At 37.6% G+C, this 17,283-nt stretch overlaps 1 protein-coding gene across 1 annotated transcript; it reads left to right on the forward strand.

Annotated features, from left to right (window-relative positions):
* The first annotated feature begins 567 nt into the window (after window positions 1–567).
* On the forward strand, window positions 568–12,024 carry LOC146135193 (uncharacterized). Its single transcript, XM_083395700.1, has 10 exons — window positions 568–592; window positions 862–1,029; window positions 2,928–3,059; window positions 3,780–3,953; window positions 4,817–4,961; window positions 5,260–5,427; window positions 6,401–7,207; window positions 9,663–9,862; window positions 10,918–11,138; window positions 11,695–12,024. The coding sequence occupies exons 1-10, from the start codon at window positions 568–570 to the stop codon at window positions 12,022–12,024; spliced, it is 2,370 nt and encodes a 789-aa protein (XP_083251826.1).
* The last annotated feature ends 5,259 nt before the right edge of the window (window positions 12,025–17,283 follow it).

A 17,283-nucleotide genomic window follows, 5' to 3' on the forward strand; every position in this document is an offset into this window, starting at 1 on the left:
CGCCACCTGCACCGGCGCTCGCTTCGCACTGGGGTCGCGAAAATGCGCGAAAAGATGCGAAGAAAAGGGAAAGAATGCGAAACACGCAAAGAAAAACGAAACAGTGCGAAACAAACAAATTTGCTTAAAGGGCGTTCTTAGTTATTGTTTACCAGCTTTCCTATATTTAGAGTTATGTAGTCTGGCCTTAATGAAACTAAAAATGGTATCAGCCAATGGAAATCTTCCAATCTGAATATTATCCGTTTTACCTTTAAATAACCGCAAAATTTTAAATTCACTCATTCAGCTAAAATGTGTTAATTCTACCCCAAAATCTTTTTTAAAAGCCCCAAAATAACGCTTGACATTTTTGATAAAGGCTTGGATGCTTAAATTACAGCAAACCGTAATACTTAACGATTAAAATACCCGCATTGCAACCGAAAATTGTTAATTCTACCCCCAAACTTTTTCAATAGTTTTAAAATACACGCTTAAATATTTTGTTACGTTTTAAGCACATTCTTAGTAGGTCTGGTATAGATACAACATATTTAATAATCTGCACTCATTATTAGCTAAAAAATGGCAATTCTACAACAAACCTTTTGTAATAGCACCAAAATATAGGCCTAAATATATTTACAACGTTTTGATTAAAAATGATGAACATTTAAATTACAGCAAACCGTAAAATACCCAACCACTTAAAAACTCGCATTGATTCACAGAAATTGATAATTCTACCCCAAACGTTCTAAATAACCGATAAATAAAAGCCTCATAGTTTTGATAACGCTTTAATTAAACTTTTTGAAGATTTAGATTACAGCAAACATACAATTCCTAACGACTAAAAATGCACCCATTGATTCGCAGGGCCCCTGCAGGCTTGCCAGTGCCAGGTTTCCATCTACCAGCGTCGCGGATGTCTTGTTCCTGGTCTTCTTACACCAGCTAAGTGCAGTGAGGTTGGTTGCTGCTTCGACCCCAATTACTATCGCATCTACCTATTCGCCTCTGCACCAAGATGCTTTGCTCCACAAGGTAAGGCACAGAGTGTAAGATCGGGGTCTCAATGTACCAAGGTCGCGAGTTCAGACAGTTTTACAAACAAGATACAGCAGACAATTGTTCATGTTTGTTTCTCAACTTGCTCTCCTCTGAGCCTGTGTAGCTCAGTTGATAAAGCGGAGGTCATGAGTTCGAACCTCACCGCAGTCTAGTGTGATAAACAAGATGCAGTAAGCAATTATGCTATGGTTGTTTCTCTACTCACTCCCCTCTAAGCCTTTATAACTTAGTTGGTAGAGCGACCGTCCCAGTATGACAGAGGTTGTGAGTTCGAACCTCACCACAGGATAGTTTTACAAACAGGATGGAGAAAGCATTGGCGTATGGTTGAAGCATTGGCGTATGGTTGTTTCTCGACTCGCTCCCCTCTGAGCCTGTGTAGTTTTTGTATACACGTGTTGGGAAGTCCTTTATCCGGTTCCGCCCCCGACGCACTGGTGCAAATTTTACCCCCAGAGTCGTTAAACATTAACGAGAAGCGAGCGAGCGAAATTACCGGTTCGCGTGAACGCCATATCCCAGCGCGCGCGCAATATTCATCCGCCGATTTGGCAATACCGCGACACTTTTTCCATTCCCGTTCGAACGAAAGTCGTAAAACGCGAGAAGCGGCCTTTATTCGCAAACAATTCCCACCGCAAATTGATTGATCTATTACTGTTTTTACGATGATTTTGTTCTTCGCGCAGAGTTGGTCTATTAAACCCTATTTATTGCAATGAGTCCATAAAATTAAAAGTGACTTGTACTGCAGGATTTTACTGTTTAGGTCATTAAACGTTCCAGAAGTCATAAAAATTGCTTTTTATGCAATAAGTTTGTTAATAAAATTTATCGCTTTTTTGTGTTAGATTGTTGTTCTTTATCCTATTGCTCTTGATTGCTCCTTATTAATTACGTTTGTAAATCACAAGTTTTTGCATTGTAGGGCTCTAGGCTATTGCTGTTTATTAACAAACTTTTTAAGCCAAAATTTCCTATTTTTACATGTCAGTCGAGTGTTCTTGATCTAAAGGGTTAATACATCTATTTTCTGTCACGTTTTTCATAGGCAAATGCTCTTTATCCAAACGTTTGTGTATCAAGTTTTTTCATTTTTTTACGTACTAGGATATTGCTCTTTACCCAGGAAGTTTGCAACTCAAATTGATAACCTTTTTCTGTGTTAGGCGTTTGCAGTATAGCAAATAGGTTTCCAAGTTTTTTTGTTTTTTCCAAACTGGGCTATTGCTCTTTTTGAAATTCGTTCTAAAATAATTTTTCCCCCTTTTCCTTCAGAGAAAATAAAATTCAAAGTTTACTCATTTTTTTTCATGCCATATGATTGCTTTTTTTGCAATAGGTTTCTAAATCAATTTACCTCATTTTACGTGTTTTGCAATTTCTCTTTATCAAAAGATTTCCTAAATTACATTTTATCAGTTTTTCCATACGATAGGCGATTGCTTTTAACCAACACGTATTATGACCAAAATGTGTCCACTTTTTTCCATTTCTAGGCTCTTTGCCTAATACGTTCCTTATTGAATTTTTCCACGTTTTTTCTTGTTAGGCAACTGCTTTTTATCCATTTGCTCTTTAACTAAAACGGTACATTTAAATGTTATCATGTTTTTCCTTGTTAGGCTATGCATGGTATCCAACGAGTTTACAAATCAAAAATTTTTCACGTTTTTTCTCCTTGTTAGGCTATTCTCTTGATTCCACGAGTTTCGGAATCAAAATTTATCCATTTTTTTCTTTGTTAGGCTATTCTCTTGATTCCACGAGTTTCGAAATCAAAATTTATTCACGTTTTTCCTTGTTTGGCGTTTGCTATTTTTTGCCTAATACGTTCCTGATTTAAATTTGTCAACTTTTCTCCCTGTTAGGCGATTGCTCCAGAGCCAACTGCCAGGTTGAGAGGTCGAGGCGTCAATCTTGTGGCAACTTGTACAGGTTTGCTTGTGAGAGAGTCGGATGCTGCTTCAGCTTCGATCGTTACGGATCCAGCTGTTACAGGGGTGGGTTGTGTTTTTTTTTAGATTTTTAATTTTCCGATTGAAATTTGTGTTTGTCCTCTCTGATTTGTTAATACAATGCAGCTTTCCTTGGGTACACTAAGCACAAATCTGTAAAGTAGCTTAATAATGAATTACAAAGTCAAGACGGTCGAATAAATCGACATCATTTTGATTAAGACGTTTTGATACAAACTTGTATCATCTTCAGTTAACGTGACTGGGAAGTAAATCAAAGCTTGGTTATATATATATATATATATTCGAGTCTTTAAAGTTGGTATTTTTAAATGGAGAGTTTCCATTTTTCGACACACTGTCTCGCCCGATCGTTAAATTCGGTGAGATCAGTGGTGGAGCATGGCTCATCAATCAAAGGGCATTTTAAGCGGTGAGTGACTGTGTCCTCTGCTGCGCCGCACTCACACAATGTGCTTTTTCCTTTCCGCACAGCTTGGTTATAATCAAGATGATTTCAATCTACTAAAACTTTTTGGCTTTACACTCGTTATCAAGCTATAGTTTGCCTTTTTATGACAAGAAAGCTAGTTTGCCCTTTTCTGTTTTAAATGAAAACATAAACTGCCTACCAGTAAAACTACGATTGAACGGTTATGTATGCTTTTTTTTAATAACAAAAGTGCCAAAGGTGTTTTTACAAACAATATATTTGAGTGTTTCGAAGAAATGTTTCTTAAAATTTATTCTTTCTATGTACCTCAGCTGCGTCACCTGTGGCATCAACAGTGGCAATAACAACAACCACAACCCGTGCGCCAACTACGACCACTCGTGGCCGACCTGTCGTATTAATTTGGTCCGCATGGGGGCAGTGGTCAGCGTGTTCTAATATGTGCACGAGAGGCATTCGCGCAAGGACAAGACAATGTACAAGAGGTGAGAAGTTCATTTCTTAAATATGACTTGTTTGATCAAACACTACAGATATGTACGAAGGGTGTTTTAAACGTTTCAAAAAATGTTTTAAAATTCTCTGGATGTTTTAATTAGATGGAGAAATAATGTGAACGTACAAACAGAAGTAGTTAGCACTTTTAACGTTTCGAACAAATCTTAACACAATGGCATGAGGCTGTAGTTAGACGTATAGAATATTAAAGCCCATTTAGAAGTTTAGGAAGTAGTTTGTTTCAAATAATTGTTAAAGATTTTTTTGAAACGTTAAAAATGCTACCTATACTTCTATATGGGCTTTAGTCCAACTACAACCTCCAGCCATTATTGTCCAACGTTGTTTGATGTATTATGCTAAAATATTTTTATGTTATGGCGTCTTTGCCTTTTTCTTAAGCGATATAGTATGTTTTTCTTTGTTTTAATAATTACGTACCTTGGTAGTTTTCCAAGTTTGACTTTCCGAACCTATCACAAAATCCTTTTTTGTACTCACTGAAATACTTTAAAGACAAGTAGTATTGATCCTTTTTAACTTTCGTGTTACTTTGTATTGCTGTTAAATGAACAACGTAAGGTTGCTTTCAAATTGGCCATTTTTACCCCATTTTCTGTCATTTTTTAGACATACTGACTCAATTTTAAGTTTTTGCCATACAAAAACCCATAAAAACAAGGCAATGATTTGAACACAAAATGGAGTCCAATTTAACCGCATTTACTAACTTACAGGTGGTCCAGTAGCGTCGTCGGTTTGCCCGGATAAAACGGTGTCACAAAAACGGCGAAATTATTGATTAGGACACAAAATGGAGTCCAATTTAATTGCTTTTACTAACTTACAGGTGGTCCAGTAGCGTCGAGGGTTTGTCCGGAACAATCGGTGTCACAGACTTGCAACGATGATCTGTGCCGGTCTTGGGATTCCTGGAAAAACGTGATGCCCTGCTCGATTACTTGCGGGGGAATCGGGAAAGCCTTTACCACCAGGTGTGTTCAACCTGTACGACACGCACCGGTCGTAGGTTTCACCGCCATTTTGTGTTTTATTGATTCCTGGATAGTTTTTGCAAGTTTGGGTAAAGGTTTAAAAAGTTTGAGCTTGTTTTTTGGCTTACAAGCCTTGAATATTTATTGTTGATGTTTATTGTGACCTGGACAAGTTTGCATTTCTAGATAGTGTCACATCTCTGCAACAAAATAAATATTTATCTATTTAAAAAAAAGTAACTATGGTTTTCTCTTCAAGTATCGGAAATTTGTCTTAACTTCGTTTTTTTACTTTCAGAGTTTGTTTGGACCGAGGCAAGATAGGCCCGCAGATATGCTACTTGAGGGAGAATGGATGCATACGACCGGCTTGTGTGCCTATTCCTGCCGTGAGTCTCCCCACTTGGTCACAGTGGGAACAGTGGGGAGTTTGCTCTTCCAGCTGCACGCCTGGAAATCAATACAGGTTCGCTTTTCAACGGATCTAGCAACTAAAATGGTGTTCCTAATTTTTTTTTTGCTTTGCGTTTGTACCAAATGACGTCATAAATTGACGTCAAAATCAAATATACTTTCTGAAATATTTGCTGATGATTTAAGTACGATGGAGTCTAAATACACACAGTGCTAAAACGGTTTATTTTTTATTAAAGTATTTTTTTTTTTTAAAAATTGATTACTTCTTAAATGTACATATATATTTCAATTTAACCTTCATAGAATCCTTAAAATTATTTCACGGACCCCCAAGGGGTCCATGTACCCCAGTTTTAAGAACCCCTGAACTAAATCTTGTTGACGTTGTTTTATCCTACTATAAATACTGCTCTGTATGGTCTGCTCCTTCAGCTTAAAAATCAACTAATTTAAGCTTTCCGAAGGCATCCTAATGTAGGCCTACTATGCAATGGTTGCCGTTATCGTCGGCCAGAATGACTCCAGAACATCTTGATCACAGAATACAAATTGTGTATATGTGCGGTTCAATTTTTGTTGGCCAAAAAAAATTCATGAATTTCGGGTTGATCATTACCAAAAAACGGAAATCTTTAAAGTTATAACTTTTTAAAAGTTGAAGACGGTTTATTCAAAAAAGTTAAAAAGTTAAAAAACGTCAAAGTATTATAGTTTTCATTTCTTTTTTGAAAATAAAACACTTTGCAATCGTTTGGTTTTGCCAAAACGTTTGCACAATTAGGTTTAAGCGTTTCATTACGAAACCAGTTACAAATCCAATAATTTTGTTGTAAATTACAACGGGCAATCAGGCTCTGGGTGTAATTTGGTAAAGGTCAGCTAGATCGACTAGAAACTTATCTTCTAATTTCACCGGGTGACCACCAAAGCGCTTAACATCTATATCCTTACTAACCAACAATTGTCTTGAGTGCTGCCGTCACTCGTTTGTTACGTAACACTCTCCCCTTGTTTCGTCACAGAGGGCGACGATGCCGGATCAACAGCCGTGACGTGGGCTCGGTTCGTTGTTCCCCCTCAGACCCCCAGGGCCAGAGCCTACAAAAGCGCCCCTGCAACGGGAACATGTGCAAGTTATGGGGCCCTTGGAGCCGCCCAGTCCCCTGTCCCACCTCGTGCGGGGAAACCCCGGTTCCATCGGGTTCCACTAGGACCTGTTGGTTCGGCGCCGAGTCCCCGAGGACCCAGGCCCAGCAAATCATCTTCGACCGTTGTTCGATTAGAAGCCTTGAGTGCCCCGAACTGAATTGTTACGTCACTGCGCGCTTCGCCGCCGCCACGACGCCGAAAGGTGACTTCAGCACTTTGGAGGTGACGTCATCGGTTCAAACGACGCCGCCAGTAGAAACACAATCGACAACGCTAGCAGCAACTACAGAGATGCCTACAATAGCAACTACAGCAACAACAGCAACTACAGAAATGCCTACAATAGCAACTACAGCAACAACAGCAAGTACGACAACTTCAGCAACTACAACAACAACTACAGAAGCACCTACAACAGCATCTACAGCAACAGTTACACTAGCAACATCTGCATTAATACCAAAAATAGCGACTACAGCAACTTCAACAACAACTACAGAAACACCTACAACAGCATCTACAGAAATGTCGACAACAGCAACTACACCAACAACTACGGCAGCAGCATCTAGTTCGTCCCAAGAAGCAACGATTGTGTTCCAAATATGGAACTTGTGGTCGGCCTGTTCGCAATCTTGTGGACCTGGAATCAGAAGTCGCCTCAAGATCTGCCTGGACAGGTCAGTCTATAAGTTGTTGTATTTTCATGTGGTTAAAAGTGTTAAAATTATTTTGAGTTAACATATACTAATTAGTAATAGGCTACTTAAAATCAGATCATAACGCCATTTTGGATCGAATTTCGAAACTTTTCGGTTAGAATATCGGGTATCATCATAGGAATGAAATGTCGAGTATCGTACATCTCTTATCCTATAGTTCATCTTTCCAAACTGTATTGAGGAAACAGTTCGAGGTTGTACTTTTTCAATTGTCATACCTGAACGCCGAGCAAAGTTTTAATATATTGAAAGGGATCGCAATCTACAAAGTTTTGGAAAGTCAAGCCCTCACTTCATGCCATATAAGATAACATAATATATGAACGCTGAACAATTTTTCTGTAGCTGCAACAACGTTATAATTATTTTATGAACAAAACACTTTAATATTATAAATCAATAATTTTAATGTGGGATCTGTGTAAATTTTGCTGGAAAGATTCCAAAGGAACAATAAGGCCTAAAGAGATCTAAAACAGGTTTATCTAAAACACGGAATAATGCAGTTACGCCAAAACGGCATCATCATTTCTGCTTAAAGCTACAACACACGGAAAATACAAAGAAATTGTTGTGGGCAAGATATTATGCAACCTATAGTTTTCGCCGTTTGGGGGTTTAAAGAGTAGCCACACGTATTCAAGCGAAGGAAAAACATCTTTATAAGGATGTTATCGTAAATTTTTTGGGGGTTTAGAAAGATTAGGCGGACCAAACCGGATTAAAAGGCTTGAATTGCCACTTGCGGTTACGAAACACTAGCTTATGGTTAGATTTGAACTTAGGACACCAGTCTTATCGCAAAAGCATTAAGGCACTGTTTCCCACACTGAAGAATAGCCAAAGCTTCTGATAACACGATACAAGCTTAAGTTGACGATGTATTACATTGAAATCTAAGATAAATAGGCTGCCTAATGCAAAAGCATATCTCGGTCAAACACACGGTAAATCATTACCAATTTTGGTATTAATTTAGCACTTATTCATTTATTCATTATTACTTACCTGGTCATATGAATGGAGCCATTTTCTATTAACACATATCGCGATTTTTGCATGACATATCGGTTATCGTTATCGAAATATAATTCGAAGTACCGGACAATCCGGACATCTTTACTTTTACGTACATTCAAAAACGGAGATAAGGTTTCGTTTTTTTTTTATCGTGATGATTATTTCACCTTTTTGACCAAGATGAATAATTAAAATTCGGGATGCCTGATACAAATGTTTTAGTTTGTGCGACGTTTTTTAACAAAACGTCATCAGAAATTACATTTCAAAGCTCTTGGGAGTGTTTTCCAAAGTAATCCGAAACGTCTTTATATTCAACCCCAGTCCCTAGTGAGTTTGCGGGATGCTTCTAATGTTGTTGTCTCCGACTCGACTCTCACTGTAGACTGAAGTTAATTCACAACGTTTCAAGACGAAGTATATCTCTGCTTAGGGCTTTGATATTCTTACTACGTCCTACTACCATCTACAACCAAGGCCAATTTTTATAGACCCAATTTTGTTCCGATACCTGATATTTTGGACAAAAGTATCGCGATCCTGTCTGATATTAAATCACTTCAGAACTATGCGGAAACGAGTAAAACAATGAATGGAAACCTTCAAATCATTTTAACCCAATACCCGATATTTTATATAAAAACTTTTGCGATCTGATACCAATGACGTCTTACTAATTTCAAGCAAACAAAAAAAAGTTCAAACGTTTAAAATTTTTTTTTAGGTGATAGGCCAAAATTTAGTTCCAAAAATACATTTCCGAAAACCTTTATTTGCAATTAATTTTTACGACCTCTGTCAGAAAGAATCGTTCGTGGTCCTATTTTCAATTCCATTTACGTCACAATACGTGTCTGTGTGACGTCATTTGGGCCGGTTTTCGTGTGAACTAACAAGAATTAATGGTTAGTTCAAAAAGTTATGTGAATAATAAAATAAGGTCGCCAAAGCTGAAATTCAAAAAGCTTTAAAATATTAGAAGTATGTTATTTGATCTTTTCAGTTTGTTCCGATGAATTAGGAATGATTTATATTAACATCCGATCACATTTACTGATAATGTTAACATAAATTGACATTTAAAACCAAAACCAATGCCTTTGTCAACAAATTGTTGAAAAAAGAAGTCTATAGTATAAGTTGTTAATTTGTTAATAATTTTAAAATATTAATGTTATTTTTCAGTGTTTTATTATGACAAGCATTTTTAATTAGCCTATTAAAATATGCCATTTACTGCCATAAATAATAAAACTGATTGTGGCACGCCAAAAAAATATATGCTTAGTGTTAAGGCTGAAAAACACTGGTCTAGATCATATTTAAAAATCGCTTATATGTATAACTGTATATGTTGCCTTCATCCACGATTTACCATTGTCTTAAATTGCAGGGAAGGAAATAATCTCACACAAGACGATGAAAAATGCCCGGAAAAGTCCCAGAATCAGGGGTGCAATCTCGACCTCTGCAACGAGTGGACCGACTGGGGGCCGACAGAGTGTCTAGGGGGGTGCGACGGGCCGGCCAAGAAGCAGGCCATCGGAACCAGAAGAATGACAAGAGAGTGCGCCCAACTAGACAAGTCTAAAGGTATGAACAAGGGCTGTAAAACTGTCGGTCCACTTTTCATTAACAGGATTAATAGTTTCAGGTTGAGTTTAGTTACAAAAGCTTAGCAATTTATAAAGTAACACAATTTGGTTGTGCTGGGATCAAAGTTACCGGACTGTTCATTTAATTTAAATTTTAATAATACTTAGAAGTGAATGAATGCGTCGACACACACATTTAGTCATCGGTTTTTCTGTTTAAAAGTTTTATACAAAAAAATTAAAAGAAACAAATCGTGGTAGGAAAATTACTCCATCATCAAAAACAGTACTAAAATTTCTCATAGGGCTACTGTACACAAGTTGTTAATAAATTGTTATAAATAAAACTCAGCGAAGTATAGGCTCCAGCTGAAGTTATTGATCAGATAGTGAATGCGAAAGATGCGTAAAAAACCTTATTGTTTAGTTGCTTTTATATTACATTGTAGAACATTCTAAAGGTGTTCACTTTGAAAAGTGTTGTAGAAACAATTAAAAATAGTCAAGCGATTATATTGTAAAAAATCATTATTTCGTTATTTACAAACATTTCGGCAATCTCTCACGCCATCGTCAGTGTAAAAATACAACAGGCCAAGAATAACAGGAAAAAAAGGCTATGTTTAGGTCAGTGAGTCTGACCAGGCTTAAAAAAGGTTCAAATGTGCCAAAGTATCGATGTTCAACTCTGGTTTGTGATGTTCAATCATCAGAGACTCCAAAAAATATAGACGGTATCTGTCATGTCGTGTCTTATCGAATATAATGGCTTTGTTATTTTTTTTTAAATTACTAACAAAACATTTTGTTTTTCGTCATAGGGGGTGGAATGAATAATTAAAAATGACTAAAGAGGGGACCATAACAAAAAAATGTTGGAAATGTTGTACTAACATATTTTTACAGCCTTGAGATGTTAGCTAAAACAATTTTGTAAGGAATCTGCCGCAGACAAGAAAAAAAGACGCTTGCTTCGAATTTGTAATCAACTTGGACTGTTTGATTCCAAAGTTTATTGTAAAAAGTTTGCAAAACCACTTTGTCTCGTTACAGGCGCCTTAGAATGCTACAACAAGACCCGTTCCTGCGTTAGGGTATGCCCCTCCATTGACGTCACACTTTCTCTTCCCAAAAGTTGGGGCATCTGGGCCCAATGGAGTCAGTGTTCCAGCTCGTGCGCCAGCGGCACCAGGTCGCGGTCTAGGGAGTGCCCCGACACCACGTGCCAAGGAAGCTCAACTGAATTTGAGGCCTGCAACCAGAACTTTTGTGACGTAAGAATGAGCAATTTTAAATGTAAACATAAACGTATAGGAGTTGTGCAATTTATAAACTTAAACTTTCCCTTAATTGAATGTAGGTCGAGTCGCCTCTAACTATGCAATGATTTGTGTAAATGAACCAACTTTAATGAGTTTAAGTTTGACAGTAATTTTCTATTTGGGTCGAAAAAGCTTACTTAACGTACTGAGACATATGCTTGACTTGTCTTATATTTAGGTTTTGTTTGTAATTTTTAAATGAGACAACACCTACAACCGTTATGTGATACTCTTTTAGATCAAACCTATTAAACTGTCAACTAAATAAAATTAGTTTTCTATGACTTAAACTTTATTTATAAAAAAACAATAGGCCTAGTTTGCTTTAAACTGAACCTAGATTTTAAAATGACTTCTAATGGATAAGTATAGGTATAGCGACAAACTTGAAACGCAGGTAGGTCTACTATCAGTTAATTTAGATTTTCCAAATCAGTGATTTAACCTCATCTAAACCTGGGCTAATTTACTTGAAAATTAGAAACGACAAACTTGAATTCAAACGCAGGAATGGTCGGAGTGGGCAAGCGCCCCCTGCAGCGCCTCTTGTGGCGAGGGCGAGCGCATCTCCACACGCAGTTGCCTTGACAATAGCAACAACAACGTCATTTCGTCCGATGAGCAGTGCTACAGAAGAGTCGAGACTTGTCGCCAAGCGGAGTGCGACGTCAAAACTGATGACGTCATAGATTTTCTGTTTCTGGTCGATTCGTCGAATCGCGTCGACGATTGCCCAGCGCTGGAAACGAGCGGCGTCGCGGTGCCTGTTACGTCACAAACGATAAGCAACGTCACAACACCCAACTACTTGAAGATCAAAGAGTTCATGAAAGAGTGAGAATCAGTCTGAGTGATGTTTATTTTACAAGTGTCGTATCCATAGGTAAAACAGTTATTTCGGAATTCAGTAAGTCCTAATAAGTATAGTGCTTATTTTTAATTTGAAGGTCTTTGTTTTATGTTTGTTTTGCAAAAGCTTTGCATGCAAAATCGATTGGCTTCAAAAAAAATTGTGTTTTAACTGCGCAAAACAGACACTGTTTAAAAAGGAAAACAGAACCTTACTAAACTTTTCGATAAACTTTTTTGTTTAAACTTGTCTAAATATTGTTTTTACATCAGCTTCACGCGCGATTGGAAGTCATTCGACCAGAACAAGTCACGTGTTGCCATCCAGCTGATCAGTGGACCGTGCAAACCGAAAACCGACAACAACCTGAATCTTGTGCGAACTTTTGCAGATGAACCGGAGACTTTACAATCCGACGTGAGTAGACTGCTTCATATGAATCAAAAAACAGCTCCTCTGGTTATTGTAATTATTAACCAGCGTTTTGGCAACCGCGACTTGGATAGGTTGCCGAAGCGTTGGTTAAGAATTACAATTACCAGAGGAGCTGTTTTGTGGTTAATGTTACGATTGCTGGGAGAACAGTTTCTCTATGTTTCATATGAATCAAAAAACCAGCTCCCCTGGTAATTGCAGTGTTGTAATGACTTAAGTCAATGACTTGACTCTGACTCTGAAGTGCACTTAAGTCACTGTTTTGAATTGATTTGACTTGACTTAGGACATTTGGGAAAATTATTTTACTTGACTTAAGTCTTTCGGACAAATGACTCGAGTTAAAATGAGTTGTTTTCATTAAACATTAATAAAATTCGGTTATATATCTTAGATTTTTTTACATAAAACAGTTTTCTTGCTATATGTTGGGTTTTTGTTATATTTTAGTTGTTTTATTGCTCGTAATCGAGCTTGTTTACCAATTTTAGTAGATAGATAGATTTTATTTTTTTGGAATCGAAACAACTAGAACGCAGTACAAAGTTACAAAGAAAATTACAGTTGTTTGTTCCAGGATGCTACTGCTATGTTTGGTAGCAACAGCTTCAATACGTTTCATATTGGCCAACCTTGGACCGAGTGGTGTTTGCATTGCTTCTTAAACTTTTTTAGTTTCGTTCACCCCTAGCATCTATATCCAAATTTCATTCACCCTTGTCTCATGATATTATAAAACTATGTCGCCTATATATAACAGCACGCAGAATATCCGCCCTGCTCGCAAGCTATTACCCAATTCTGATGGTTCACCCTTATTCACCCCTTTTGGTCGGTTCACCCCTGGAAAAATTTGATTCACCCTGGGGTGACCCATTCACCTGATTAAGAAACACTGGTGTTTGTATCACCCTGCCTTTTATCTAGATCGAATCCTTCCCGTACATCTGCGGTAAGTTTTGGTTGGACTGGGCTCTTAGGTGCACGAAAAGCAAGGTTCTAACGCCATCTAACGGTGATCGCGCCGACGTTCCGACGGTCGTGGTGGCGCTGTTGGCCTACCAGCTTCCAAACTCAAGGCCGGGAAGTAAGTAAAAGAATTCCGAGAAACTCTATTGGTAATTAAATCGTTCGCTTGTTTTAAAAATATTGGAGAGTAGTTCAGCTCCGGTGGTCAAAACTTACTTTAAAATGTATTTTTTATTTTTTGATGTTGAAAATGAATAAAGAGTTATTCGAAACGTTCAAGATGATACCTACTTCTGTATGGGCTTTGATATTTTTATTACGTCGTACTACAACCTCCAACCATTATGCTCCAAAGTTTATTTTTATTTCGTTTTGCATGCAGAATAAATATGATAAATTGGCTGAATATTCATTTTTGAAGTAAATTCCTTTAAAACAATAACTGATCTTGATTTACGTATAGAATGAATCTCAAAGACCATACAGACGTAAGTGGTATATTTGCAACTTGTCGAATATTTCTTAATTCATCTTTAACACGATTTATTGAAACGTTTATGAAATACTTCCTATTTCTGTGTGGAATTTAATATTTATTATACGTTTAACTACAATGCTACCTACTTCTGTATGGGCTTTGGTATTTATTCTATGCCGAACTTCAAACTTCAACCCTTATGCTCCAAAACCTTGGTTTAAATCTTCGCAGACATAGGCTACATTAGACATAGGCTACATACATTACATCGCCCTAAATATTATTAACATTTTTCGCGCCTTTTTTTTCAGAATTCCTTCTCTCCGCACTCTCGAACGACATCGTGCGGACCCGTAATGCCACGATTCTGAGTCTCTCAGCCACTGACCCCGGATCCCTGAGCGCCCTGGGACGATCCAAGCACGAGGAGATGCTTACAACTCTCTCCTGCGGGTTTTTCCCTTCATGTCCCCGATTCCTGGGTTCCATATGGGACAAGAACAGGGGAAGCCCCGCACAGAGGATTCGCGAAGCTCTAAAAGCGTGATTTTAGCAATTTTTTTCTGCGGCAAATTGCTGTAATTTTTTGTTATTTTGTATAGAACGTCGTCGGATGGCGTTGACGCCTTTTTTTAGGCGGACTGAAGAGGCTAGCTTTCGTTGGAATTTGAAAATATGCAGACAACTTTTTAATGTGATTTTAAACTGTTTTGAAACTCCTTAAAAATGGTCATTCACCAACGTTTTATTTTTAATTTTTTACCCTTGATTAAGTTGCTGGGCTTAAACGAGTTTTAATTCATTCCAGCGTGTAACATTAAGTAATAAGATCATGGATAATTTCATTATCGCTCGTCTTAAAGAAATTTCAACATCTAATTTGATTTTGAAATATTTTTCGATCATGGATACTACCAGGGGCGGGTCCAGGATTTTATTTTGGGTGGGGCAAAAAAGTTTTCAGGGATGACGTCACTAAGTTACGTCATAAGGTTACATCATAAAGCGAGTATCATAGAAATTCCTGATGTTTTTTACTTCGTGTTGTTCGAAGCCTGTCGTCTGAATTTGCTTCAAACAATTTAACTGAAATTCCCGCTACACGTTTCTGAGTATTGTGGCCTTGTGTTTGTGCTCAAATATTCGACTGTAATCATGTCTAATCACGTAAAGGGCGAACCACTCTTGTATTTCCATAGTAAACGTTGGCAAAAACATAGTTTTTTGGCGGGGGAAATGGCCTCGTACCCCCTAGATTCGACCACCAATTGTATGAAAACTTCGTTGAGATTTATTAAATCCCGTCTCTTTACTGACTTCGTCTCTAAAATTTCAACTAAAAAGGTGGCGGGTAACCTTTTGCTTGTTTAATACACCTTCAATTAAATTGTTATGACAATAAACGGCAATTCGGCTGTTTAGCACAAAATAACATTCGATTTTCGATTTTTTTTGTTATTTTAGTACCAAGCCTGTAAATTACAGGCCAGCTGTATTACATATAAAAATCTTAGGGTGTTTGACTTCCTAAAAAGTCTCGTCTCCAAATCTTTCCTCTATACTTTATCCTTTTGCTTTTTTGTAAAACTACCAACTTTTGTAAAGATGCATGCCGAATTTTTTTAGCGTAGGAGAATTATTATAAATTTTTTTATGCGATTATTGTTTTGTTTTTTATAGGAAATCATAGCGAGACTTTGTATTCCCTACGTTATGTTTATATATTTTTTTGTTTTTCTGACAACATTTATCGCCAAACCACTAATTTAAAAAGTGTCGTCGACCTGTATCGGGTAAATTTTCGTCCTTATACCGAAGTTTCACACGGAAGCCAACAAAAATGTCTTTATATGACTTCGTGATATTTGTATTTGTTCCAGCGCTGTTTTGGGCGTTCTAATTTCGTTTTCATTTTTCCGGTGAAGTCTTTCGTATTTGCGCTGATTTTATTTTAACAAAAGCCTTTTTGCAATATGTTGTGTTGGTAAGCTGAACCTTCAAGACAGGGATACATTTTTAAGGTGACAGTTTTAATATGTTAACTATACCAAGTGAAAAAATTGTTCTGGTTTAACCATGAATCGTATATGTAAAGGTAAATACTGAATTGTTATAGCCTGCCCGGCGACTTCAGTACTTTTGCCAAAATAACTCGGCTTAATCCGGATTGTAGATCAAGTTAAGCAAGGCAAGGGATAACTAGCCTGCTGTGAGGTTTGAACTCACGACCTCGGTCATATCGTAACCTTCGCTCTACCAACTGATCTACACAGGATCGGAAGGGAGTAAGTCGAAAAAACTACCATAGCACCGTTAACTGTCGCACCCTGTTCGTAAAATTAGCCTGTGATGAGGTTCGAACTCACGACCTCGGTCATACCGGGACTGTCGATCTACGGGAACAAGTCGAGAAACAACCATAGTACCATTGCCTGCTGCATCCTGTTCGTAAAACTATGTATGTGGTAAGATTAGAATTTACGACCTCGGTAATGTCGGGACCGTCGCTCTACCAACTGAGCTACCCAGGTTCAGAGGTAAGCATGTCGAGAAACAACCACATTGCCTGTTCATACAACTTCGTGCAAGGCAGGGGTTCTTAAACTTTTTTTACCACGGACACTTAAAATTTTTTTGGAGCTCGCGCGGACCATGCTAAGCCAAAAAATTAAAAAATGACGTCATAAATTTACGTCACAATACAAATAGACTTAAATCTACTGATTTCGGTCCAAAAATGTGAAAGTGAAATGAAGTCTTATTACAGTCAGTGTAAAACCGTTCTATTTTTAACTAAATTGTTCTCTTGGATAAATTGATTTACTTCTAAAATATAAACTAATATTTTAATTGGGCGTTGATGGACCCCCTAAAACTAGTTCACGGACCCCCAAGGGGTCCATGGACCCCAGTTTAACAACCCCTGGTTTAAGGGGACCAAGAGCCTAGAATAAGCAACCGAGCCGTGGAATAATAGATGGTATAATATTAGTACCAGGGTGAATTCGGGAAAGTCTATCAACCCAACGTTAGTGGTAAAACAAATCTTCAGAAAAAGATATAGGCATTTAGGATCATTTTAACCTTTACATCCCCACACAACAGATGTACGCGAAGAAACGGCTGAGATGTTGTGGTAACTGTACTTTCGTCCATTACCACAACAAGTACAGTTCGCAAGAGTTTGTAATTTGGGAGGCGGTTATTCATTAATGTTGCGCTGTATAGCTTCTTAAATTCCCGAAATATTCGTGTTTTAACGTAGGCCTATTCCTAACCCTACCATTAATCGATTTACAATATATTTTAAAAGGGAATGTGAATGTTTAAATTTAGTTCATCAAGATTTCAGGCCTAATTATTTT

Source organism: Ascidiella aspersa, chromosome 8 (assembly GCF_963924565.1).
Source record: "Ascidiella aspersa chromosome 8, kaAscAspe10.2, whole genome shotgun sequence".
NCBI lineage: Eukaryota > Metazoa > Chordata > Ascidiacea > Phlebobranchia > Ascidiidae > Ascidiella > Ascidiella aspersa.